Genomic DNA, 26402 nt, shown 5'->3' with positions numbered 1-26402 from the left:
CCCTAGAGGGTGTCATGGAGTCCCAGGACTTGTCTCAGTGGATTGAAGACTCCTATGGGGCATGGCAGATTGTCACTGTAACCAGAGGACATTTGCTTCTTCTCACCTGAATAGCTGTTGAAGGAGGGTAGAGAATGAAGACATTGTAATCAGTAGTTAATACAGTAAGCCTGGCCCGACCTAAGACAGAGCCCCATTTTACTGCTCCCTGTGAGCACATCAGGTATCCCCGTCCTTATACGGCTTTGTGGGTTGTTTTTTTGTTTTTTTTGTTTTTTTGAGACAGGGTCTCACTGTGTATCCCTACCGGGCTTGGAACTTACTGTGTAGACCAGGACTGTATAGACCAGGCTGGCCTGGAACTCGCAGCCACCTGCCTCTCTGCCTGCACACACGTGCTGCCACACCCAGTGTTCTTCATTCTCCCCCCTCCCCCTTAGCACGTCCTAACCCAGGGGCTGACAGTAAGGCTCTAGCTATACAGAGACTGTACAGAGACTGCTGTACAGAGAATGCGTTCTTTCAAAAGTAACAAACCTGGTGTCATTGTGTCGCAGAAACCCAGTACAGCAGTGGAGTATCTCGCAGCCCACCTCTCCAAAATCCATGGCCTGGACTGGCACCCAGACAGCGAGCACATTCTTGCCACCTCTAGTCAAGATAACTCTGTCAAGGTGAGTCGTCCCCACCAGGGCCATTGCAGGAGCACACAGCACTTTGGAAGGAAGTGCCGTTTGCTAGTATGCCGGACATGCTCCCTGGGGGCCGAGTGAGTCGGCCGCTGACTGATGAGCTTCTGAATTTCTTCAGATTTTCTCTCCCTCTGAGAGCCAGAGACAGAAAGCATTTAGGAAAGACAAGTTTACCTGAGAAGAAGTTGTAAAGAAACCAGATGTCTACACAGAGATAACATCAAGGAGAAGCAGCCCACACGATTGTGAAAGCCACCAGGATTATAGTTTGTCTGCTCATGGTGGCCAGCCGTCAGTTCCTCATGCGATTCTATCTGTGAGAGATCCAGCCTCAGACATCAGGGTGGCCAGGATAGGGTTTTGTTAGTGTTCTCTAAATTAGGACCTGCCTGGGCTTTGTGTCCAGGAGCCCTGTCATCTTTGACTCTTCCTAGAGAAGGTGTGTCCCCTGTTTTCTGTCGCTGTGACACCAGCCATGCGCCCTTGATCAAAGCAGTGGCGGGGCAGGGTGGACTCTGCCCCATCCTTCCCACCGTGTTCAAGTCTCTGGCCCTGCACGTCAGGACTTGGGCACAGAAGCTGGTTTAGCACACGGTGATTATTATTATACGGTTTTATTGGATTTGCATAGCTGTAATCTTTCTGGTTTGGCTAGCTAAACTCGAGTCCAAGCCTTTCTATGTAAGGACTAAAAGTACTTCCGTCTGGAGGTGTGTGAATCCCCTGGCTCTGTACCAGAGTTACTTGTTTGTTTTATTTTAGGTTTTGTAGGTTTCCGTTCCTAATCTCCCAAATTCAGGAAACAGAAACCCATTCTGCATTTGAAAAAAAGATTAGGAATGTCCTGCCGTGTTTGTAGTAAAGATTGGGTGAGATTAAAAAGTTTTAAATGTCTGTCTAAAAGCAGTAAGTTGTCATGGCCTGTTACCTGTTGTTAAATTACTTTTAGATGTTAAAGTAATGCAGGGTTGAAACCTGTTATTTTCACCTTTGAACTACAATGGTTATTTAATAGGGGGTTGATCTGCCCCGTGCGGTCCTGGTGAAGTCTAGAAATCCTGCTGTAATGTTGATAGATGTCAAAGGAAGGGTTCTTTATGTGTCTGACAGTACATGGTTATGGGGGTGGACCTAAAAATACACTATTGAAATATTTCTTTGGAGGACGAAAAGCAATCAGTTTGAAGGCAATGCTTACTTCAATAGTTGATTTTTTTTTTTTTTTTAAATGGCATTTATTTCACCAACTTTCTTTCTTGTAGTTCTGGGATTACCGCCAGCCTCGGAAATACCTCAATATTCTCCCTTGTCAGGTGCCTGTCTGGAAAGCCAGATACACAGTGAGTGAGCTACCCTACCTCTTGTCTGAAGCGTGCGTTTTCTTGTTTTCTTTGTGAGACAGTTTTCTCCTGTTGTCTTGGTTTGAAGTATGGTAAATGCAGCAGTGGTGTTAGGTTCTTACCTTTGGAAGGCTAGCTGTGTGTTCCGCAGAGAAGTAGGCTGGTGAAGATGTTTGCTCACCAAGGGTGGATCAACAGGGTAGGACGGAGAAGCGGGGCCAGGGCAGGAATCCGGTGAACTACAGTAGAAAGAACCCTGGCTTTAGATTCAGAGGACCTGGTTTGGGGTCCAACTCCACCATTTAATGTTTTTGTAGCTGTGGAAAAGATACTTGATTTTAAGCAGTAATTTCTTCATTTGCAGAGTTGAAGGATATTTTTCACTCTGACCTTAAAATTTTTTGTTAAGGATTTGTGTTTATTTGTGTGTGTGTGTGTGTGTGTGTGTGTGTGTGTGTGTGTGTGTGTCTGTGTAAGTAGGTACCATGTGCATGTAGGTGCCCATACAGGCCAGAAGAGAGCTGGGGATACAGGCAGTTATGAGTCGGCCAACATGGGTGCTGGGGATGAAACTTGGGTTCTCTGGAAGAGCAGCAACTGCTTTTAAATGCTGAACCATCACTCCAGCTCAAAGATTTATTTTATTTTATTTTTTGGTTTTTCGAGACGGGCTTTCTCTGTGTAGCTTTGTGCCTTTACTGGAACTCACTCTGTAGCCCAGGCTGGCCTCGAACTCACAGAGATCCGCCTGGTTCTGCCTCCTGAGTGCTGGGATTAAAGGCGTGCGCCACCACTGCCCGGTTCTTATTTTTATTTATGGGTGCGTATGCCGTGGGAGTGCAGGTACCTACAGAGGTTAAAAGAGGGCATCAGATCAGAGTTACAGGAGTTATGGGAGGTTGTGGGCTGCTGCTGTGGATGTTGGGAATGTTCTCTGGAAGAGCAGCAGGAGCTCTTAATTGCTTCTGTTTGCTCCAGCCCTGCCCCTCACTTTCATTATTGCGATAATATTCGCCATACTAAAGTGGACAATTCTGTGGCATTTGGAATATCACAATCTGCCTTCCACTTGAAATAATGTATATGAATGTGCTTTATAAATCACAGAATGCATATGAATGTGCTTTATAAATCACAGAATGCTACCAATAGGATGTTATCCACCTCCAACCATTTTTTCCAGGGCCACGTTGATAGCTGTGAGTCAGAGATAAATGCATTTCCTTTAATGTCACTTTGAAAGCAAGCTCAGGGATGAACAAAGCTACGTTTATGCATTAGTCTGTCATTGTGGGACTTTGTGGAGCAAAGAAGATAATTGGACATTATGTTGTTTTTGCATCTGGGATCACTTGCCAAGAAATCAGACACTGTTCTTAGGAGCTGACATTTCTGGGTTCATGTTTGCTTTAAAAAATAAACATGAGCCGGGCGGTGGTGGCGCACGCCTTTAATCCCAGCACTCGGGAGGCAGAGCCAGGCGGATTTCTGTGAGTTCGAGGCCAGCCTGGGCTACCAAGTGAGATCCAGGAAAGGCGCAAAGCTACACAAGAGAAACCCTGTCTCGGAAAACCAAAAAAAAAAAAAAAAAAAAAAAAAAAAAATAAACATGAAAGTTGGGGAGTGTTATTGGGAGGAGAGGAGAAGATAAATAAGTGTGCTCTTGTGTAACTGTGCTTTTTCCCTGAAATAACAGAGTCGAGATATAAGTCAAATGGGCCCCTCAGCTCCCCGACAGACTGCGTTTTGTAGTTCTGGGGTTACTCAGTGTCACACTGAGGCAGTGAGAAGGTGATACTTCATGGAGATGGTGTCCTGACCTTTCTGCATGCAGATTTTCCCAGTGAGCCTTGCATGCTCATTCCTGAGGAGGAACTCATATAGAGAGTAGGTAGGACATGGAATAGAAAGAGCCATTTGCTTACTGTAGGGTTTTCAGAGTTATTGTTAATTCTGCCAGGCGAAAATAAGACCACTACCTCAATTTTGAGCCAAATTTGAAGGAAGCTTTAATTAAATACTAGACAGGATGATGGACTCTGGCCAGGTCCATTCCAGGGTTCCCAGAAAATGGCCACAAGCTACTTTGACCAGGTGCTTATAAAGGCAAACCCACAAGGCTACATACTTCCTGCCTTCGTCCAATTGGGGGCAAGCATACATCCTGACATACTTCCTGCCTACGTACGATCAGGCACATCCGGTGCAGCTGTGGGTCAACCAAACTTGTCTAGAGAAGTAAAAACATGTAGCTTGTCCTCGTATATGAACAACAGCCTCCAGCATCGCAGGAAGTACCCGTTCTTGGGCCGGGGGCTTACAGGTTAGAGGTCTTTTTGTTTTATGGATCTCTTAGGCACAGTAATTAAAACTTAAAACATAGCTTTGATTCTCATATTACCCAAACATTTGGCTCAGCCTTATTTCCCATTGATGTGTTCCATTCCATTACCAGAGAGAAGGCTGTATGCGGTAGACAGCTTATGGTATTTGAGAAAAATTTCCCCAAATGAGTTTGAGCCTTCCATAATTTTTCTTTTTAATTAAAGATAGGTTCTTGTCCTGGTGGTCATGGCACATACCTTTAATCCCAGCACTTGGGAGACAGAGGCAGGTAGATCTCTGAGTTTGAGGCCACTCTAGTCTAGAGTTCCAGGATAGCCAGGGCTACACAGAGAAACCCTGTCTTGAAAAAGGCAAAAAGTAACAAGAAATAAAAGGTAGGTTCTTCCTATAGTCATGACTGGCCCACCCTGGAATTTGATACGTAGACCAGACTAGCTGCAGACTGCGGCAATCCTTCCGCTTCTGCTTCCTCAGTGCCTGGTGTCCGTCGTATAGTTTATTTTAGTCAGGAAGAATTCCAGCGTTGCTTTTGCCTGATTCTCCGTGGAATAATCACGGCTTTCCCCTTCTGGCTGCAGCCGTTCAGCAACGGATTAGTGACCGTGATGGTCCCTCAGCTGCGGAGGGAAAACAGCCTGCTCCTGTGGAATGTCTTTGACTTGAACACTCCAGTTCACACCTTTGTGGGACATGATGATGTGGTCCTGGAGTTCCAGTGGAGGAGACAAAAGGAAGGTGAGTGAGGAAGGTGGCTGTCTTGTCTTCTGAGCTCTGGTGGACAACACATGCTAGCAGTCGTTTGGTCTAGTGAGGAGAACAGGGCTGGCTGTAGCAGCCAGGGGGCAAGGAGGGCTGTGTTCAGTCACAGGTGGATAAAGGGAGTAGGTCGCATTCTCTCCCCCTAGTTCTCTTCTCCAGCTTCCATTGTAATTTCTCCTGCTTGGAGGAGATCTGCTCCTGTGAGAGGCCGAGAGGGTTTGTTGTTGAATCATTGCAAGGGTCAAAGACAGCGATTCTCAACCTATGCTGTTGGTCGTGACCCCTTTGGGGTTATCCTATCAGATATCCTATAGATCAGATACTTAGATTACAGTTCATAACAGTGGCAAAATTAAATGAAGTAACAACGAAATAATTTTATGGTTGGAGGTCACCCCAACATGAGGAACTGTATTAAAGGGTCACAGCATTGGGAAGGGCAGAGGGGCTCACGCCTTTAATCCCAGGGCTCGGGAGGCAGAGGCAGGCGGATCTCTGAGTTCGAGGCCAGCCTGGTCTACAAAACCAGTTCCAGGACACACAGATACACAAAGAAACCCTATCTCGAAAACAAACAGACAAAACCACCCCTCCCCTTGAAAACAAACAAACAAACAAACCAATAGCAGTTTTCCTCCTGCCCTCTCCTCCTCCCTTCCTTCTTGTCTCTTTGTTTGTTTATTGATTGATTGTTGCTGGAGATCAAACCTAGGACCTCACACTTGCTACTGAGCTATGCCCCTGTCTTTCACTACCAATTTGTGAATTCCTAAAGCTAATTTAGATTTGTCTGGTTTTTTTTTTTTTTTTTTTTTTTTTTAACCTTCCATAATTGAATTATCCTGGATGTTTTTTAAATTTGGCCTTCTTCCCAAGCTAATGTTGCTCTGGTGTATTTTTACCACCATGTCTTCTCATTTAGTTTGCATTGGACCACCTTGCGCTTGGGCTTTGGTCTTCACTGTGGGGAGGGCCCAGGCTGTGGTAGCTGAGGGAAAGGATCCCTAGGAGAGAAGCAGCAGTCACAGGGGTTGGGTGTTGCTGAAGACCAAAGGAGTGTGAAACACAAACATCTAGCTGGGCACAAAGGAAGCTGTTGGATGAGTAAGAGAGAAATTCCAAAGTGGGCTGAGACGAGATGCCAGATCTCTAGGTAGCGTAAGTTAGGCCGCAGGGACTGGGCTTGTTACTTCCAAGACAAGGAGTGGAATGGGCAGTTGGGGAAAGCAGGGAGAAGATGCCCGAAAGGAGGTCAGTGGGAGAGCAAGGCCTCCTGGGAAGAGTGGGAGAGGCATGGAAGGCGCAAGTAGAGGAGATGAATTTATAAGGCCGTTAGGTCTAGCTTTCCCTCACAGCCAGGGGTGTGTGGAAAGGATAGACGCAGGGTCAGAGTGTTGATGACCGTGAACATGAGACTAGGTGGTGGAACTTAACAATGATCCAGAAAGGTTACTTTCTTGTTGGTGTGCCTCAGGACGTATTAAAACCCGGGGAGACAACTGTTGGTTGCAGTGGTGACACAGAGCAGGACTGATGAAGAAGAGCACTCGCCCTTGGCCAAAGCCCACGTAGCCTGTCACCCTGTACAGATCATGTCTGTTGTCTCAGTGTCCCATCTACGAGTTGAGGGGATTGAGTGAAATACTTTATAAATTCTGTGTTGTCTGAAGATGCCCTGAAGGAGGCTGTAGGTGCTCAGCAGTTAGCCCAAGTGTCCTCATGTGTATAAGCTGTTTCATGAGGCCCCTGAACTTCTTTTGAGTCGTCCCCTTTGACTGGACCCAATATCTAAAATAGGATTCAGCTAATTAAGAGGGCTAAAAGGTTGCTTATTTACTTCATAAGGAGATGTATCACCTTACAAAATTATTTTGAACAGTGAGATGCAATGTTGCATAGAAAACCGTTCATTTTTACAGACAATTGCCTTCGTCCCAGCTCCTCGGGAGGGAGCGCGTTTGCAGAGGTGACGATTTAGGTGACCTTAGGTCTTAGCCTCACTCTCTGTCTGCTCATTTGCTAATTAGTATTTCACTTTGTTTCGTCTCTGTTCTCATGGGACTTTCCCGGGGAGTCCCAGCCGAAACCCGTTCTCAGCAGTCTGCCCTCTTCTCCGCTGTTATTTTTCTCGCTACTCATCCCCACCAGTAGTTTATTACATATTTATTTGCTCGTCTTTTTCCACCATTGGAACTGTGAGCTCTATAACGATAGATGATTTTATTCATGCTACTGTTCTGGGGCCTAAGCGCGTATCGGCCATAGACTAAGATGTTCAATAACTACTTGTTGTAACTCGAATGTTAAATAGTCTTTAAATAAGAAGCCCAGGGCCAGATGTTGGAGTAAATGCTGAAGCATCAGAGAGACAAAGGAACAAGCCACAGCCACCACCTCCTACCTCACCAACTCCTCAGCCTGAAAAAGCCCTAGTTCCTGTCTCCCCACCCTTATATACCTTTCTCCGTCCAGCCATTACTTCCTGGGATTAAAGGCGTGTGTGCTTCCCAAGCAAAGGCATGAGATCTCAAGTGCTGGGATTAAAGGCGTGTGGCTCCCAAGTACTGGTATTAAAGGTGTGTGTTACCACTGCCTGGCTCTGTTTCTCTCCTAGACTGAGTCAATCTTATGTAGTCCAGGGTGGCTTTGAACTCACAGAGATCCAGATGGATCTCTGCCTCCTGAGTGCTAGGATTAAGAGTGTGTGCCACCACTGCCTGGCCTCTATGTTTAATCTAGTGACTTGTTCTGTCCTCTGATCTTTAGGCAAAGTTTATTAGGGTACACATTATATCACCACAATTTGTGGAATATATATACATATGAATGTATGAGTGAGTGAGTGAGTGAATGAATCTTACTCCATTGCTGCCTGTAACAAAATGGATGTCAAATCTAGAGGATGTGTTTTAGGATTTTTATTTGATGATTTCTAGGGTCCAAGGACTACCAACTTGTCACGTGGTCCCGGGATCAGACCTTGAGGATGTGGCGGGTGGATTACCAAATGCAGAGGGTATGTACTTAGTATTACTATAGAGACATATAAGTGGATATACCAGAACTTCAACCAAAAGATACAAGATATTAGAGAATATAGGCTGACATTTAACATATGTCTGTGGTGGGCTGGTGGCTTGTGCATGCCACACTGGCTTGGAGGTCTTTAAGAACCAAAGTCGTCTTCACTTTAAGGCTAAAGACTCCGTTTTTCCCCTCGTCCTAGGATGGGTGCCATAGTGAACAAAATGGCTTAGCTTTTTCATTTCTGCCTCTTCCCAGTGGTTTGGGAAGCCTGCCCGTGTGCTCTGCAGATGTTCGTAGCCCTCTCCCCCATCAGCACCCTCTTCTCTATGCAGCTCCTTCCAGTGTTTTCATGTATGAGTGTTTGGTTCTATGTAAATGGAAGGGGTACCTGATATGTCGCTCCGAACAGTCAGGGCACAGTCTTCTTTTGGTCCAGTGGCTGAATCCCTTGATGATGAGAAAATGGCTCACTGGTATTTCATACCCAACAGCATTTCTCATACCAGCTCCTCCAGGACCGATGGGAAGTGCTGGGTGAATGCTTAGTCTAAACTCACCTGAGCATTTTGGTTAAGTCCTATTATCTTATCACTTTTTATTTAAATCTGTTTTTTCCAGAACATGCCATTTGGTCCAAATGCTTAGGGTTATGGTAATTTTGCTTGTGAGTTAGCTGAATAATTCCATTAAGACTTGGAATTTAAGTTGATTTTTTTCCTCAGCATTTTTTACTCTGATCATGATGGAAAATGTCTAGAGTAGAGTAATAGAGTGTATTATCCTTTGTATTTAACCAGGGAATGTTGGTGATGGGTAAAATCTATTTTGATTATACCGGCTCTTAGCTGACACATCTCTGTCCTTTATGAATCCATTTTTTAAGACAGAACTCTTTAGCCTGACATAGTGACCGTTTCTGTTACTTCTCTGACTCTCTATCTTTAGCCCAGGGTCTTGTGCATGCTAGGTAAGCACTTTAACACTGAACAACATTCCCACCCCACCCTCTGCCCTTGATTTCAGCTCTGTGCCAATGACATACTGGATGGTGTTGACGAGTTCATTGAGAGCATTTCTCTTCTGCCGGAACCAGAGAAGACCCTCCACACTCAAGACACAGATCACCAGCCCAGCGCAAGCCACGGAGAAGAAGATGGTAATGGAACTGATGTCCTAGGTGAGGGGCCCCACTATGCATTCCAGAGTTACGTGGCAGATACCCCAGGACTCACTCATATTCTAAAACATTTTCAATATTGACTGTCTCTCCTGGTAGCCTTAAAGGAAGATCCTCCCAGCAGTTTGCTGGAAGAGAGGAAATCGGACCAACTAGGCCTGCCTCAGACTCTGCAGCAGGAATTCTCCTTGATCAATGTGCAAATCCGGAATGTCAATGTGGAGGTAAGTCGGAGTAATGACCTGGGCTTGTGGATGGCATGTGTGGGAGTGTGGGTGACGGGTCTGTCGGAGCTAGAGTTAGAGGCAGGTGTGAGCTGCCCAAACACAGGTGTCAGGCTGAACTGTGGCCCTGTGGAAAGGCAGTAAGCATGCTTAACTGCTGAGCCGTCTCTCTAGCCCAGCCTTCTGTTTTAATTCCTAAGTTTTCTAAAGACACTTCTGAAGCTCATGTGCTGTAGCATCTCCCTAGCATCTCCAGCCCTTCCTTTTCTGTGAGTGGTGATGTTTGCTCTGGGGAGGCTTACTGGTTGACAAGATGATGGGGAGGTTAATGGCAGAGCTGAATTTGGAGCCAAATCTCCTAAATCTCCATGTTGTTGCTCTGTGCTCCCCCACCTTCCTTTGTGAGCTCGTTTCCTTTGGTGTAAATTCGGAGGAAGAAGGTGACCAGAGCCTCTTGGTTCACTTAGCCCTTGGAACAGACCTGCGCCAGCAGGTTATTTATCAGTGACAAGGTCCTGAGGAGGACACATGGCCAGGAGATGAGACCACAAAGAAAACAGAAATCTGGGGTCAGGAGGTCTTGTACAAGCTATGTCTTATGCCAAGCAAACTTATTAAGAAGTACAGCATCTTATATGCTGTTTCCAGGGGGAGAAAAGGGAGGAAGGCAGCAGAAGCTGTCACACAGTGGGACACCGTCAGCAAGATGCTAGTCAAGCAGTGTGGCCCAAAGAGAACACAGGGTATCACAAGTACGTCCCAGATTGACCACACAGCAGCCTTGGAACTGATAACTCCCGTCTCTTCAAGGGGAAAAGCCACGTTCCCAGGAACCAAAACCCTGACTCATTCAAGGCCCAGGTCCCAGCTCCAGATTAGACTATGGCAAATCTGCCCCTTGGCAAGGACACAAAACTAGGTTCCTTGTGTGATCTCATCTGGCCTCTGAGAAGCCTTGGATTGGCCTGACTCTCAACATGGAGCAGTGTGTGTGTGTGTGTGTGTGTGTGTGTGTGTGTGTGTGTATGTAGATTTCAAAATTCTTTGCTTTAGAGAACTGAGTACCACTCCAGAAAGGGATTTTCAAGCTTTGGTAACTTTCCTTTTGCTCAGAGGTGTTTCACTACAGACAGAGATAAGTACCGCAGTGCCGGGGTCTGTTGGTCTCTAACGTTATTGTGTGATGTGTAGTGTAACTGCGCTTTACAGATGAGGGAATGAGACAAAGGGACATATGACTTCAAAGGCCAGCAGCTGTTTGGTCTACATGTCTGTCTGCACACCACGTGTGTGCAGTGCCTGCAGAGGTTAGAAGAGGACACTGGATCCCCCCAAACTGGAGTTACAGACAACTGTGAACTGTCATGTGGGTTCTGAGAATTGAACCTGGGTCCTCTGAAAAAGCAGCCAGTGCTCTTAACCACTGAGCCACCTCTCCAGACCCCTGATGATAGTATTTGAATATTTGAATTGAATTTAGTTGCACAATCGAAGTTTCTAGATCTCCATGGGTTTCGCCTTTTTCACTTCACTTCAGTTGCTTTCTCTAGTTGGCCACGTGGGAAATCACCAGAGCTAAAGGCTGCATTAATTGCCTGTCCGTATCAGCTTAGTCTCTACTGCTGTTCTCCCAGTTGATTCCAGAGTTGGGCAGCTTTCACCACTGTCTAATTCCAGAACGTTCCCATCACCCTAAAAAACAAAAACGAAACAAAATTCTGTAACCAGCAAAGTGTGGTAGCACATTTTTGTAATCCCAACACTCAGTAAAGATCATGAGTTCAAGGTCAGCCTTGGCTGCATAACAAATTCCAGGCCAGTCTGGGGTACATGGTAAGGTCCTGTCTCTCAATCAATCAATCAACAAATAAATAAATGAATGAATGAATAAAATAAGTAAATAAATAAATAAAGCAACTCATTTTTTTGCATCTCTCAGATGGATCAGAGCTTAAAAGCTCTGGCTACTCTTTCAGAGGACTCAAGTTTGGTTCCCAACACCCACATGGCAGCTCCCAGCTGTCTCTAACTTTGTTGTCCTCTTCTGCCCTCCAAAGGCACCAGGCACATAGGTGGTGTACAGATATACCCATACATATAAAATTAAAAAATAATATGTATGAATTTATTTAAAACAGTACTAAAACTTAGAAATCTTTTCTGAAAACGAATTATCTTTCAAACTCACTTGTTTTTATAGGCACTTTCCTTTGACTCAGTTACTAGGAACATTTATGCTGATTGTTAAAATCCATTCGCATCTTGCTGAGGGTGTGGCTTAGGGGTAGAGAGTACTTGTCTTGCCTGTTCAAGGCCCCAGGCTTGAGGTTCAACCCTGCAAATAAAATACAGCACAATATGATAAAGTAAATGTGTTTGCATCTGAAGACCCTTTGCAGTTTGTCTCCAAAGCACCTTGGGCTTGTGTCTTGCAGATGGACGCTGCAGACCGGAGCTGCACGGTGTCTGTGCATTGCAGCAACCATCGTGTCAAGATGCTGGTGACATTCCCAGCACAGTACCCCAACAATGCCGCTCCTTCTTTCCAGTTCATTAACCCTACCACTATCACGTCTGCCGTGAAGGCCAAGCTGCTGAAGGTAAGGCTGGGTCCCAGCTTTAAATCCTCCTTGCGTCTGTAACCTAGGCATTGGTGAGGTTGAGCACAAACCTGGATCGTAAGATGTAGAAGTTGCCTGTTCCCTATATGCTGCAGTATCTGCTGCATAGATACTGTCCTGGCCTCCCTCTTGGTCCAGTCAGCAGTAGGGCAGGGTTCTTAACTGTTTTTTTTTTTGAGGGGGTGAGTATGGATGTCCTTTGGAATTCTAATAGAAACTGTTGACTTTGCTTCAGAAAAACTTTTACAAATGTTGGATATGAAGGGTTTCATAAATACTTCAGGCACATATATGAACTATAACTAATGTACTTGCAAATTTAGAGCTTTGCATTAGCCTGAGGTTATGACTCTGCAAGGCAGTTTCACTTATCTAGAAGAAATAGGCAAGATATATTTTGAAGCTAAAAAATATTTGACAGTTAGAAAAAATTTATGTATAGTCATTGAAAAATCTCAGAAAAGTAGGGGCTGGAGAGATGGCTCAGAGGTTAAGAGCACTGATTGCTCTTGCAGAGGTCCTGAGTTTAGTTTCCAGCAACCGACCACATGGTGACTCACAACCAACTATAATGAGATCTGGTGCCCTCTTCTGGCATGCAGGCATACATGCAGGCAGAATACTATATACACAATAAATAAATCTTAAAAAAACAAAAAACAAAAAAACTTCAGAAAAGTAGCCCTGTGGGTTCGGAAACTGACATGTTTGTAAAATAATCTTAAGATACATTGATTTTAATAGTACTTTTATTTAACTCAGCATATCTAAAATAATATTGTATGCCAACATATAATTAGTGAAAATGAGCCAGACAGGGTGATACAGTCCTTTAATGCGTGCACCTATTGTGGGAAGCAGGGAGATCAGGAGTTCAAGGTCATCTTCAGCTACATAGCAAGTTTGAGGCCAGCCTGGGCTACATGATTCCCTGGGTCGACCCCCCACAAATGAAATACATTACACTTTTTATTTTTGATAACAAAGCTTCTGTGGAGTTGTGAATTTTACACTTGTGGCAGCTGTGAGTTTGGAGGAGGCACATTTCCTGTGTTCTCTGCAGGCAGTGAGGGCAGCGGTCCAGTGCATGTGCCTGTCTTAATGTGGGTGTCAGTTCATATCTCTAGCATGTACTTTAAAATGTCAGGGGTCACTGTTTTCGTGGATAAAAATAGAGCAATGCATCATAACTTGCTGAATAGAAATCTTTGGCCTGGCTTATATCACTTAGAGCAGTTTTCTCTCCAGCCCTGTGATGGTGTTTACAAAATGATGGTATTTGTCATGTGTGGAAGCAAAGCTGTGTAGAACTCACTAGAAAGAAAGACTAGTCATTCTATTCTGTCTAAGGCTCAGGAAAGTTCTTCCCTTGAGCCCCCGTGGGAGCCAATAGAAGCCTCAGGCCTGACCATGTGCCAGGCCCCCAGTGCCAGCATGCTTCCAGCCACTTTGCAGAGTAAAGCCAAACAGGAAACATATGGACATATGATTCTCTCCCTGATGGTGTTTTGGGTCTTTTCCAGATCCTAAAGGACACGTCCCTGCAGAAAGTGAAACGCAACCAGAGCTGTTTGGAGCCTTGCCTGCGTCAGCTCGTCTCCTGCCTGGAGTCTTTCGTGGTGGGAAACGTGAACTTGTTGAGCCGACCCATGCTTTAGTGCCTTGTTGCGGTTCCTGTCCCTGAGACCCTGGCCCCCATTGCAGTACCGCACCACTGTCTTGTAATCCAGCTTCAAGATAGGTTGTGGGTTCTAGTGTGTTTATGTTTGATTTCAGAACCAAGAGGACAGTGCTTCTAGCAACCCATTTGCACTCCCAAACTCTGTCACACCACCCTTACCGACATTTGCCCGGGTAACCACTGCCTATGGGTCATACCAGGATGCCAATGTTCCCTTTCCTAGGACCTCTGGGGCCAGGTTCTGTGGAGCAGGTAGGTCTCTCTGTTCTTTGACTCTTAACTCTGAAGAAGTGTAGCTAAGAAAGGCCTATATTCTGCATAATTATCAGAAAATGTTTGTTTTTAACTTTGCAAGAGCTCAAAACAACATATGGTGTAATGCTAAATTGGTGTCTGTGGATATAGCCTAAGAATGTTTACCATGGGCCTGGAGAGGCTCAGCAGTACAGAGCACTTGCTGTTCTTCCAGGGGACTCAAGTTCAGTTCCCAGCACCCAGGTCCAGCAGCTCACAACCACCTGAACCTCCAGCTCCAGGGGATCTCACATCCTTTCTGGGCCTCAACAGGCATCTGGACTCACGTAGCATACACATACATGTACACATAAGTAAAATAAGTAGGTCTTTGTAAAAAAAGAATGTTCACCATAATTGAAGTCTAAACTGTTTTAGTTCTGATGATCTTGAATCTGCATCTACTTAGATCCCTGATTCTTTTACCTCTCCTGGATCTTGTAGACTCTCACCTTGTTCCTTTTAAGGATTGGTGTAGTCACAAGCATTGGCAGTGGGTGGAGATGTGCCTCAGGTATACTGAAGGAGAGGATAAAAACCCTGCCTGGCTGGTGATAAGAATGCTTAGCATGTGCAAAGCCAACATACAATCTCTAGTACCACCAAAACAATTATTTTAAGTATAGTTATTAATCTAGGCATAGAGGTTCATGTCTTGATTCCGGTACTTAGTATGCTGAGGCTGGAGGCTTGCTGTGAGTTCCAGTCCAGCTTGGGCTATCTAGTGAGACCCTGTCTCAAAGAACAAAAAGATTAGCCAGTCCTGCCTTAGGGTTCTCATGTCCAGCTCCCTGACAGCACCATGCTCATGTCTCCTTGGTCAGGCTACCTGGTGTACTTCACAAGGCCCATGACGATGCATCGAGCAGTGTCTCCAACAGAGCCTACGCCTAGGTGAGTCTGGGGGATGCAGCAGGAATCTGCATCTTGGGTCTCTCTGGAAAGTTCATTTCAGGTCTTCAGTTAAATCCCTCTTACAAAATTCCTTCTTCAAATACTGAGGTTTATGAACTTATTTCTACTGGAAGGTTCGTATCAGAGCACGGGAAGGCAGCTTGGTGAAGGTGGTTAAGGCAGCTTTGGGCTGGGCTGCAAGCCTGGTGGGAGTTGATGTGCAGAGCGTGTCCAAGGACCTGGCTCCCCTCCTTAGGACTAGGAGGGGAAAGAGGGAATTCTTTCTAAGTGTTTGACTCCCACTGCTAAACTTTTACTTAATTTTATTATTTAATATTAAGCTGAAAGTAGAAATATCATCCATAGTTAACCAACACTAATAGGCCACTTCTAAAATCAGGCTATGTCATCTTAAAATTGTGTGTTGGGAAAACTCAAACCACACTAACGTTTTAAATGAAAATGCAAAAGCCCGCCTGCCCTCCCTCCCTCCCTCCCTCCCTCCCTCCCTCCCTCCCTCCCTCCCTCCCTCCCTCCCTCCCTCCCTCCCTCCCTCCCTCCCTCTCCCCCCCATCTCTGTGCCGGAAGAGTCTCTGTCAAACAGCACGTTCCTGCCCTCGGCACTAGTTTTCTGTGCTGCTTCTCTGATGGACAAGCTGGTGGGACAGATGAGGTGTGCACTTTATAGCCAAATTACCTGGGTCCACATTTTGGCTGGTTGATTCTTTTACTGTGGACAGTTTATCTAAACCGATTTAGTTTTTTCAGCAGTCACATGGGAAGATCCTTTAGTTGTCAGTAAAAAATTTTAAAAGAAAAGATTGAATACCTTAAAAGAAAGGATTGAAGATGCTATTGCTTGAATGGGAGGTTGCCAGTTTCTGCAGTAGTCCGAGCAGATGAAACCTTGATGCTCAAGAACTGGGGTTCCATAACCAGGAGCCTTACACCTATTCTCCAATCACATGTTCTAGGGGGGACGTTTTTCAGCTAGCAGTCTTTCACTGGGGTGTAATTGGCAGTAGACAAGTCTGAAGTTTACTGCTCAGTGACCAACATTCAGCTCAAAATACAAAATATTGTCTTGACTCCTAAAAGGTCCTGGTTCCTTTGCCAAGCTCCACAGGAAACCACTGTCTTGACATCTGTCACCAGTTTTGCCTGCTTTTAAACGTCATTGAATTAGAGTCATGCAGCATGACCTGCTTTATGTCTGGCTTACTTTGTTTAACTTAATGTTATTGAACTTGATGTGAATGGCTGCATGGATCCATAATTGCACTGTATGAACATAACGCAGGCCGATTCATTCTGTTGATGGATATTTGGATCATTTCCTGTTTGGGACTATTAAAAGTAAAACTAGATATACACGCCCCCCCCCTTTTTTTTTCTTTTCTTTCACGGATATAGTAATTTCTTGACTTGAGTGGAACTGCTGAGTCATAGGGATAGACGTCTATTTAACTTCAAGAAAGTGTGTGCTCAGTGGTGAGGGCATTTTGTCCTCTTCTCACTGAAGGCTCAGAGAATTGATTACTCCACGTCTTCTCTCTGTATTGCCAATCTGTTCAACTTCTGTCATTGTGGTGGGTGGGAAATATTATCTTGTTGCTTTAATTTGCATTCCCACGATGATGACTAATGATATGAGCAGCTTTTGTGTGCTTATTGACCATTTGGGCGTCTCCTTTTGTGATGTGATGTGCCTGTTCAAGTATCACACACTGTGTTACTTATTTGTGCTCGCTATCTATTTTGATTGCAGATCTTTTGCTGGATGTATGCACTGATTCTCTTCTAATCTATGGCTCTTTTTTCTCCCTCCTTAGTAATATTCAGTGAACATGGTTTTCAATTTTGATACTGTCTAATTCATCATTTTTTAATTTTATGGTTAGTGATTTTTGTATTATATCAAAAGAGAGAGAGAGAGAAAAAAAAACCTCAGTCTACATCAAGGTCACAAAAATGCCCTTCTGCATCTTCTTCTGTGCGTCTGCAGCTTAAATTCCTTGTTTAAGGTCCGTGGTCTCAGTCCCTTTGGTGTTTATGATGTGAGGTAAGGGTGAACATTTGTTTTATTTAATAGAAATAAACGGTTGTTCTAGCCCCATCTCTGCAGCCTGCCTTCCTTCACGGATGAAAAGTGGACATCTGTTTCTGCACCCTAGTTATTCTTTTGATCTGTTCGTCTCTCCCATGTCTTAGTACTCAGAATGTAGTCTTCTTTGGTAAGTCTTTAAGTTTGGTGGAGTGAGTTCTCAAAGGTTATTCTTGCTTAGTTTTTTGTTGGCTACTGTAGGCCTTTGAACCTCCATGAAGTTATATCAGCTTGTTAGTTTCTACAACGCCTGCTCATGTTTTGATTGGAATTATGCTAACTCTGCTTATCAGTCAAGAGAAATCTGATGTTGTGACTGTGGAACCTTTTCATTCCCTGGCATGGATGTCTCTCCATTTTTATGCATCTTCTTTAATGACTCTTAGGAATATTTTGTATTTCCAGTTCATATTTTTTCATTATATGTGTTCAGACTATCCTGAGACTCACTATAGCCCAGCCTGGCCTTGAACTCATAGCAATTCTTCTGTCTCAGCTCTCGTAGGACTGAGATTACAAGTGTGAGCCCTATGTCTGCCTATTTGATGTTTTGATAATAAAAATTGAATTTTTTTCAAATGTTTTTTTTATATTTATGTGTGTGCGTGTGCACGTGCACATGTGTCTTTACCAGCTGAGCCATCTTTTGGCCCTCAAATGATTATTTCTAGTATCTGGAAACAGCAGATTTTTGTAGATTAGCAGGTCTAGTAGTCTGTAGAGTTCTCTGAGTTTCCTGTCTATAGTCATGGGAGAGTCTGTTTCTGCAGTGTGCAGAAATCATGTTACTCAGGGTATAGAGGCTACAGCCCACATGGACAACTCTCATTTCCACCACAGGTCTCTCTCAGCCCTATCTGCGTATCACACCGGCTTGATTGCCCCGATGAAAATCCGCACCGAGGCCCCCGGGAACCTGCGTTTGTACAGTGGGAGCCCAACTCGCAGCGAGAAAGAGCAGGTCTCCATCAGCTCCTTCTACTACAAGGAACGGGTAAGCGTCTGAGCCGTTGCCTTGGGGTCTTGTTCCTGTCTCCTGGGCCGTGCTCAGTAGCTGAGTTTGTAATCCCCCTGTAGTCTTCACTTTCATAGCTGCTTTCGGTCGGGTTAAACCACTGTAAACCGTGGGGGAGAAGGAGGGGGCTTTGTTCTTATACCCTAACTGCAAAGTGAAGGAGAACTTCACTCCTCCCTTAAAGTCTGCCCTGGCAATCCCCATGAGTTGAATCGATCCCCATATTCCAGGTAGAATAATTTAACTTTGGTTCTTCCACTATATCCCGATGTCCTGATGTCTGTCAACACACTGAGAGTTGCTTCTGAATGCTGGAGAGCTTGGTGGGTTTGCAGCTACTTGATCCCTAGAAAGTTTTCCAGAGTGGATCAGCTGGTACAAAAATTACCTGAACTTGCCCTTTTTTTTTTTTTTTTTTTTTTTTAGAGACAGGGTCTCACTCTGTAACCTTGGCTGGCTTGGAACTCATAGAGATCCACCTGCCTCTGCCTCCTGAGTGTTGAGAGTGAAGGTGTGTGCCACCATGCCCAGCTTTTCTGGGGTTCTGAAGTGATAAATTGTCCCTAAAGTACTTATCGTTTAGCTGGGTGGAACCTGCTAAGCCCGGGAATGCCTAGAAGTCTTTGTGTTGTCAGACTGAGAGCCTGGCCTCCACACTGATGGGTCTAAACAGTTAGCATCCCTGCTGACCTACTGCACAGATTCTTCCTTAAGGATTCTTCATTGTTTCCCATAAAACAGGAAATAACAACTGTCGGTAACTCAAATCGGCCTTAAAAATGGAATCATTTAAAATATAAAAAATGTTTTTTTTTTTTTTTATCAAGTATTGTAAGTATCTTCACATGTGTTGCAGCGGAGCCTGCCTCCAGCTCCCACTGATGGCTGACCAGCTCTGACTAGTCTAGTCTCAGGGCTTGTGTGGCTGAAATTGGGCAGCAGCTGGTATTTGGGCTAGTTCCATCTTGGGCAAAGCCATCTAGTCAAACAGGAATATGGTTCTAGCTGGCTTCCTGCATGCCTTCCACTCTCCACACTCCCTCTCCCCATCTCCCTGATGGGGTTCTGTCCCTCTGGCTGTCACAGACCTTCCTCAGGCACCCACCAGACTTTATCTCCCCCAAGTTCATTTACATTAAAAAGTTAGCCCCTTTCCCCCTTTGCTGTAAGGTAACTGGGTAGAAGAGTTGATAGTTGGAGCATTCAGTTGGCATAAAAGCCACTTACGGTTAGGGAAATGAGGGTTGTATTTAGTATCAGGACCAGTTTGAAGAGATCTCTGAGTCAGAGGCAGTTCTGAAGAGGCAATTCTGGATGCCCGTTGGATTCACGTCATGTGAGTCACCCATGCTTACAATTTGATTGGCCAGAACAGACTGGCCCACATATTTGACTTGGAGCTCGCAGAAAGCCTGTCTGTAGTCAGAGTGCTTGCGGTTCCAAGACAGAAGCATTGGTGATGCCTGCATTCGTGGTTACAGTGGTCTGGCCCTTTCCCACCAACACTGTGTTCATGAAGAAGCACCGAGAGAGCACGTGGCTGATCATCCCAGCAGCTAGAGAGGACTGTGAGATCTCAGTGTGGGCAGTTCCTAGACTGCTCTTCTCCACAGGAAATGGGCTGATCCGACATAGGAAGGAGCCTTTAAGGTTTATTTTTACATAGCAACCAAATAAAATGGGGAGCACTTTTTTTTTTTTTAACATAGTGTAGCATGAAACCCTGCACTGGTATATACCATATGCACAGTAATAATAGCTGGTCGCAAATGTGCAGTTTAGAGAATTAACAAGCACCCCAGTCAAGAAGCAGAAGACTGAGACCTTCAGGACCCTGGGGGAGGAGACACATTTAAAGAATGCACATTGTGATTGTGAAGGTAAATTGTGGGCACATGCTTCTGTCTGGCCACTTTTGAGCTAGTTTCATGTGGTTCAGTGTATTTAAGATGCCCCAAGCAAGTGTCAGTTGTTTTGTGATAAATTTGAAATAACCTTCTCTCTCCCTGCCGCTTGTTCATGCTTCATCCTGTTTAAATAGAGCAGGGCAGCTAAAGCAATGGAGGCCCCCATGCTGGCTTCTGTAGGTGGTCTCGTCTTCCTCACAGAGCTCAGTCATTCCTGAGGACTGTTTTCTCCTCAGGAGAAATGATTTCATTTTATTACTTTGGGTCTGGAAATGTTTCCGGCTAACTGAAAATCTGTGTGTCCACATTTTTCCTCCTGTGTACTTTCATATCCTTTAGGTCTCCACCCCCAAGAGCTTTAGTGAGGGAGGTGGAAGGGCTAAGGGGTGCCTGCATTAAAGCCTAGCAAGAAGGGCTTGCGTTGAGAGTGCAGAGTCTCATGCAGCCTCCTGAAGGCGGTGGGTTATTTCTAATCTGCCCAACTTAGGTTGAATTCACATTCATGCAGTGTTCTCTAGATGAAATTACAAGGTTTGCTACTAAAAACTTAAAAGTGTGAGTGACCTAAAGACCTGTCATGTCACATATAAGTCAGAAAGTACGGATGCTCACAAGGGCAGACTTGGCAAATAGGCCAGTGATTACCAGCCAACGAATTATTGTTTATTCTAGAACTTCTAAAAATGTTGAGCATTGACCTACAGACACTTTTCGGATTTTGCAGCCTCTCATCTCTGCTTCAGTTTATGTTATTAAAATAGCTCTGATGTAAGTACTGGAAAGGCCTTTCGGTTAATAGAGGAACGTCTGATCTTCATGATCGGCAGTATGGTATACTACCCACCCCACACCAGATCAGCTTGGCTAGCTGGAGTGCCTAGAGAGCATCCCCCCAGCTTAGTCCCTCCTCCTCCTCCGGGCATTGTTCTGAAAACAGTTTTTCAGCCCCAGTGCTGAGGCATTCGGTTGCCTCCTTGCTCCCGGCCACACTGGGAACTGAGCCTATTGAAGAAGTGCTTAGGAACAAGAGTGTGTTCTGGTGTGTTCTTCACACCTGTGAGGCGAAGGGGAACTATCTTTCCTGTCTCTCCACTGGCAGCAGGACCTTAGTCCTGTCAGAGTCCTTCATGCCTTCCCCTGGGTTCCTTTGTCAGAGTGTGTTGACATCAGCCTCCTTAGATCCTGGACAGTGACTGAAGAGCAGCTGAAGCTGGGCTCGAGGCCGGTGGGCTGGGGGAGGAGAGGGCACAGATGCTGCCGTGCTCAGCCTTCCAGCCACCCCAGTTCCCATTTTGCAGCATATGTACCTATAAATCCATCCGATGTGGGGGAAACTTTCATTTTATTCTATATTTCTCCCTTTTAATTTTCTTGGTGTTTTTCTTCCCTCTTCCTGGGTGTAACGTTTTCACGCACAGATGTCTCCTCGCTCTGCCCGGCGACGTTGGTCCATACAAGCAATTAACGACTTCCCGGTACTGTGCGCTGTGCAAATGCTCTCCTTGACTAATCCTGTCTCTACCAAAGGCCCAAGAATAAAATGCCACCTGCCTGGCTTTGAGGAACCTGAATGACAGACAGGCTGGCTGGTGTTCAGGACCAGCGACAATAAAATTTTCACCCTGGGGAGGCAGGCACCAAGGACTGCCTCCTTGCCAGTCGTGGTATTTCAACTGGGTAAACACTTAAGGATCACGAATGGGCTTTGCAAATGAAACTCACTACTGGGTTCTTGAAAGGACCCCGATCAAATGACTGCAGCTCACCTGATATCACTTGGGGCACTTCTGCAAATTGCATGGAGATTCCAAAAGCCTACCTTTGGCATGGGGGCAGCAGAGGAAGATAGAAGAGACCTCTGCCATTTAGTCTCTGCTTTGTAGCCTCAGTCCGATCAGTGAGGGAAGTACCTACTTGCTTCATTGGCATGCTACCTGAGCTGGTTTTAATCTTTGGGAGCTTTCCAGAACAAATTTTTCTTCTTACCATCAGTGTTTTGCATTCGGAATAAAATTTGCTGTGCACATCCTCAGATCCTCCTTCCCTTCCTGCTCATTCCTATTGGCCTCTCCCCTCTTCTGTCTTCCTCTCCCACCCCCTTCATGTTTCAGTAGTGCCAAGGTGTCCTCAAGGCAGCCTTGAGGCCTGTACCAATTTTGTTGGCTATAAAGAATGTTTAGAACAACAGACCGTTACTCCTTTCCTACAAAAACCAGTTGAACCCAGGAGCCTGGAGTAGCGAGAACCACTGCTCAGCGGCTTGCGGGTAGAGCCGCCAGCACGGCCTCTTCCCTCAGAGAGCTGCTGCTTCCCTTCGCCCCTTTGCTGAGTCTCACTGGTGTCCCCCGCTCTGTAAATAGGAGCTCATTGGACTCCCTGCCCACTCTGCTGATTATGCCTTGTTGATGGGGTTGCTGCGAAGCAGTCGGTGGCTTATTCTTGGGCTGTTTTTACATTTAACCCATTTACTGGCATCCATGTTGCCTCCGAGTGTAGCGGTGACTGTTAGTGTTGCGATCACGAGCTGGCTAGTGGTCTGTTATGTAGTGCCTCCCTCCATGCAGCCCTCTCCCCTGTCCTCTCTGTCCTCCACGGCCACCTCCCCAGGATGTTCACAAGGACATCCCAGAGCTCATCATGCGATAACCCTGTCTGCCTTGCTTCGTCTCCTCCCTCAGTCTCTCCTCATGACATCTGTGAGAAAGGTATATTCTGTTGATGGAGCACTGAAAAGACCCTGAGAGAAAGACAGAGTCCTGGCCTCCTAGAGGTACCCATTTTGCTGTGCAGAAAGGAACCCACCTTGAGACCTGTCAGAATGGGACTGGAGCGGTGCAAGAGGGCTAGGACCAGTGTTTTAGACCACGGTGCCCTTCCCGACCTGGACAGAGTAGCCGCACCTCAGCCTTGTATGTCCGTGTTCTCTGTAAGCAGAGAACCCCAAGAGAAACCCAGGGGTGTTACTTGACAGTTGTACAGACAGCAGAGAGCCCTACAGTACCTGAAGGTATTAGGGAGAAAGTTAGATTTAGGGAAAGTGGATGGATTTAGGGAAAGGGTAGGATTGTTTCTTATTACCCAAAGTTGTAGGAAATTCCCTGAAAAACTTGCTCACCTTCTCATCAGGGAGCAGGCAGGGCCTAAGGCCTCAGCTAACATATTTCAAGATTTTCATATCTTCATTTAGGCAGCTTTGTTATGTTTTAATTTCTAGAATAATTGGCCATCTGAATGATCACTGTAACATGAAGGGGAGACATTTAAAATTGCCACCCTACAAAATTAAACAAAACAAAACAAAAAACAGCCACCACTGTTTTGCCGCTGCAGGATTTTGGGCAGTGTTTTGTGGTTGTTCCTTGCTAGATTAAAACAAAACAACACAACAACAAAAAAGTCAAAACAAGGAAGAACCCCACAGAAACAAAAACAGTAGTGTTGTTCCGTAGCTGCACTTACAGTTTTATCCCTAGTGGCAGCTAAAATTAGGGTGACCTTATGTTGGGGAACCTGCTTCTATTGCAGGCTGAGGCAGCTGTGTGAGGCTCCTCTGTCATCTCGTAGATACCCCGTATCGGATGGAAACCTCTAGAAGCTTGTTGTCTCATGCAGTCCCAGGAAATACAGACCAATTTCTGTAGTTCAATGAGGGGTAATTGCAGAAGGTTGATGAAAACTGCTGCCTTTCTGTTCTCACTAAGGGATTGGCAGCTCACGTTTGTTTGTTTCTATTGGTCTGCAAAAGGAGAAGAGTCTGAAGACATCTCTTTGGACTCTGAGTTTTCTTCTATATGCCTAATCTTAACAAACCCAGAAAAAATCATACACATGCATACACACATTCACCCATGCACACACACACCCATGCATGCACGCACCCATGCACGCATGCACGCATGCACGCACGCACGCACGCACGCACGCACGCACGTACATGCGAGAGGCACATTCTCAAGGCCAGCCTGAAACCCTTCAGACAAAGTGTCCTTGTCCTAATCTGGCTTGTCCCAGGGAATACTGTGCCACTAGTCTCTTACACCAGAGACTCCCAAGAGAAATCCTGGTGCTGTTATTAACAGCTGTGCAAACAACAGTGACTCCGGAGTACCCGCAGGATGTTAAGGAGAAAGCAAGGCCCTTAGCAAACTACCCTGATGTAGCAGAATGCAGTCATGGTGTTGAGAGAAAAAGTAATTGCAGAAGGATGTTTTAGGGTCAGCATCACTAGAATCAAATGTCAGTCTCTTTATTTATAGAGATTGACCTGCTAAAAAGATAGACCTAACTATTTATATATTTACTGGCAGCTTAATTAGGACTTAGTTTTTCCCTGTGTTGATTCTTAAAATCACATTCAATACTGAAAAGCAAGTGAGCACAAATGGGCTTAGCTGGGGCTGGATGTGTGGCTTAGTTGATAAAGCGCCTGCCACACAAGCGTGAGGACCCGTGTTCAGATCCCTTGCACCATTATAAAAACCAGGCACAGTGACCAGGCCAGTGTCTGTAGCTCTGGCACTGGAGGTGAGCAGGGACAGGCTATTGGCCAGCCAGTCTAGCCCAATCTGTGAGCCCCAGTTTCAGTGAGAGACTGTGTCTCTAAAGAAATAAATAAAGATAATGTATTATGGAGGAAGACACCAGATGTTGACCTCTGGCTTCCACACACATGCACACACCACACACGAGCATAGCAGCTCAACAAGCCTCTTCAAATTTCAGCTCCAAAAGCATGACCTTGTATAGGGTTCACATTTCCATTTACAAAGTGGAGGCAATCCCCCTGTTCTATGGAGCTGCCGTGAGGCACCTGCTGGCTCGGCATGAACAGTCCGGAAGCAAGAACAAACGCATGTAAGAATAGAAAAGTCTTTCAGTCCAAAGTCAGATGTCGGGACACTGGTTCTTGTTTCGTTATCTGTTGCCAGATGAGCTGCTCCTGGCACATGAGCCATCATAGAACTAGTAATGTGCTTTTGTTAGGTCTGCTTTCCAAGGCAGGGAAACGGGGTTGTTTTCAGTGTAGTCTGAAAGCACGCAGGCCCCATCCACCCTTCCCAGGGCCTCCATTTGTTCCAATCGTATAATTAAATGCTAAGCTGTTCAAGCAGTTACCGTTTTTTCTCTGTGCTACGGAGCCACAGTGACTTCATGTTCACAGTGTTTTAGAAGCCTTCTGTCCAACCCAGAAGATACACTACATGGATCATATTCCCTCCCAGATGGAATCTTTTTGGCCTAGAAATTAAAAGTGGAACCTTTCCTATTAATGTGTGTATGTGCACGCTTGTGCACATGTGTAAATGTGTCACACATTTGAGGTCAGAGGACGACCCGTGGCAGTCAGTTCTCTTCTTCCACTGCATGGGTTCTGGGGACCAAACTCAGGTGGTCAGGCTTGGCAGTAAGTATCTCCCATCGCTGAACTATTTCACATACTCAGACTGTTTTTTTAAATCCAGTATCCTAGATCTCATTTGAAATGGTCATTTGTCAGGGATCTGTGGGCATATAGTTGCTGGCTCCTCAGAAGCCATACACTAAGTTAGCCTCCCTGCAACTGGTCATGCATTGAATGCTCTTGTGACTACTTCCACCTTATCTCAGCCCTGCCTGGCTCCAGCCCACTCTGACATGTCCTTCCCTTATGTGAACCCAACTGGATAAAAGGATAGTAGTACTGGAGTATGGACATAGTTACTCTTCAGGCAACAAGGGCATGTAGAAGCCTGGAGGCTTACTCCATAATAATAGATCCAGGTTCCCCCTGCATTGAAGAGTCAAGAGGTGTGGATAAGTAACAAATAGTAACAGAACTGCTTCTTACGGTCAAATGGACTGTGGCTCCAGATTGATAGAGACAAATTCTAATAATCAATTCATAGATGTTCCAGCTAACCCGCTTCACTTATCTGCCTGGAATCCAGGTAGACCGTATTTAGTAGGTCCCAAGACATATTGATTGTATAAGAAGTTAATGGATACCTGGGGCATTGGTTGGGACATCAGTGATGAGAAATGCCTGGATTTAGACCTAGACTGATTCATGAAATAATGATTATAAAGTCCCTAGTGGAAAAGTGAATATGTGGGTAATGTGAATAGTGATGATTCCTGACAGTTTATGGACATTTAGAGTACATAACTGCAAGTTTTAGGTTGGATTTTAAGTGTATGCAGTTTGCATCTGTCTTGTCATCATACCCTGACTGACCTCATGAGATTGGGTAACAGAACTCAGCATTAGCCACAGGTTACCAGTAAGTGAAGAAAGATTGATGCGGATGAGACTTTAAGTCCTCAGCAAATGATTAACTAGTA

At 45.3% G+C, this 26402-nt stretch overlaps 1 protein-coding gene across 3 annotated transcripts in view; it reads left to right on the top strand.

Moving 5' to 3' along the window:
- Wdr59 (WD repeat domain 59) overlaps positions 1-26402 on the top strand; it is a 76218-nt gene that overhangs the window by 32422 nt on the left and 17394 nt on the right. Inside the window, exons 8-19 of one of the 3 annotated variants that reach the window (XM_006974088.4) lie at positions 558-674; positions 1955-2032; positions 4957-5113; positions 8074-8153; positions 9188-9341; positions 9441-9565; positions 12001-12165; positions 13710-13805; positions 13963-14119; positions 14986-15055; positions 18000-18153; positions 21500-21556. In XM_006974088.4, the coding sequence (XP_006974150.1) occupies positions 558-674; positions 1955-2032; positions 4957-5113; positions 8074-8153; positions 9188-9341; positions 9441-9565; positions 12001-12165; positions 13710-13805; positions 13963-14119; positions 14986-15055; positions 18000-18153; positions 21500-21556 (1410 nt within the window). The remainder of the gene's footprint in view (positions 1-557; positions 675-1954; positions 2033-4956; positions 5114-8073; positions 8154-9187; positions 9342-9440; positions 9566-12000; positions 12166-13709; positions 13806-13962; positions 14120-14985; positions 15056-17999; positions 18154-21499; positions 21557-26402) is intronic. The other 2 variants (XM_015992917.3, XM_076572171.1) reach the window with 2 other exon arrangements.

This window comes from Peromyscus maniculatus, chromosome 5 (assembly GCF_049852395.1).
Source record: "Peromyscus maniculatus bairdii isolate BWxNUB_F1_BW_parent chromosome 5, HU_Pman_BW_mat_3.1, whole genome shotgun sequence".
Taxonomy (NCBI): domain Eukaryota; kingdom Metazoa; phylum Chordata; class Mammalia; order Rodentia; family Cricetidae; genus Peromyscus; species Peromyscus maniculatus.
The sequence above is the reverse complement of the archived record's forward strand: the minus strand, read 5'-3'. Positions and strand labels throughout refer to the sequence as shown.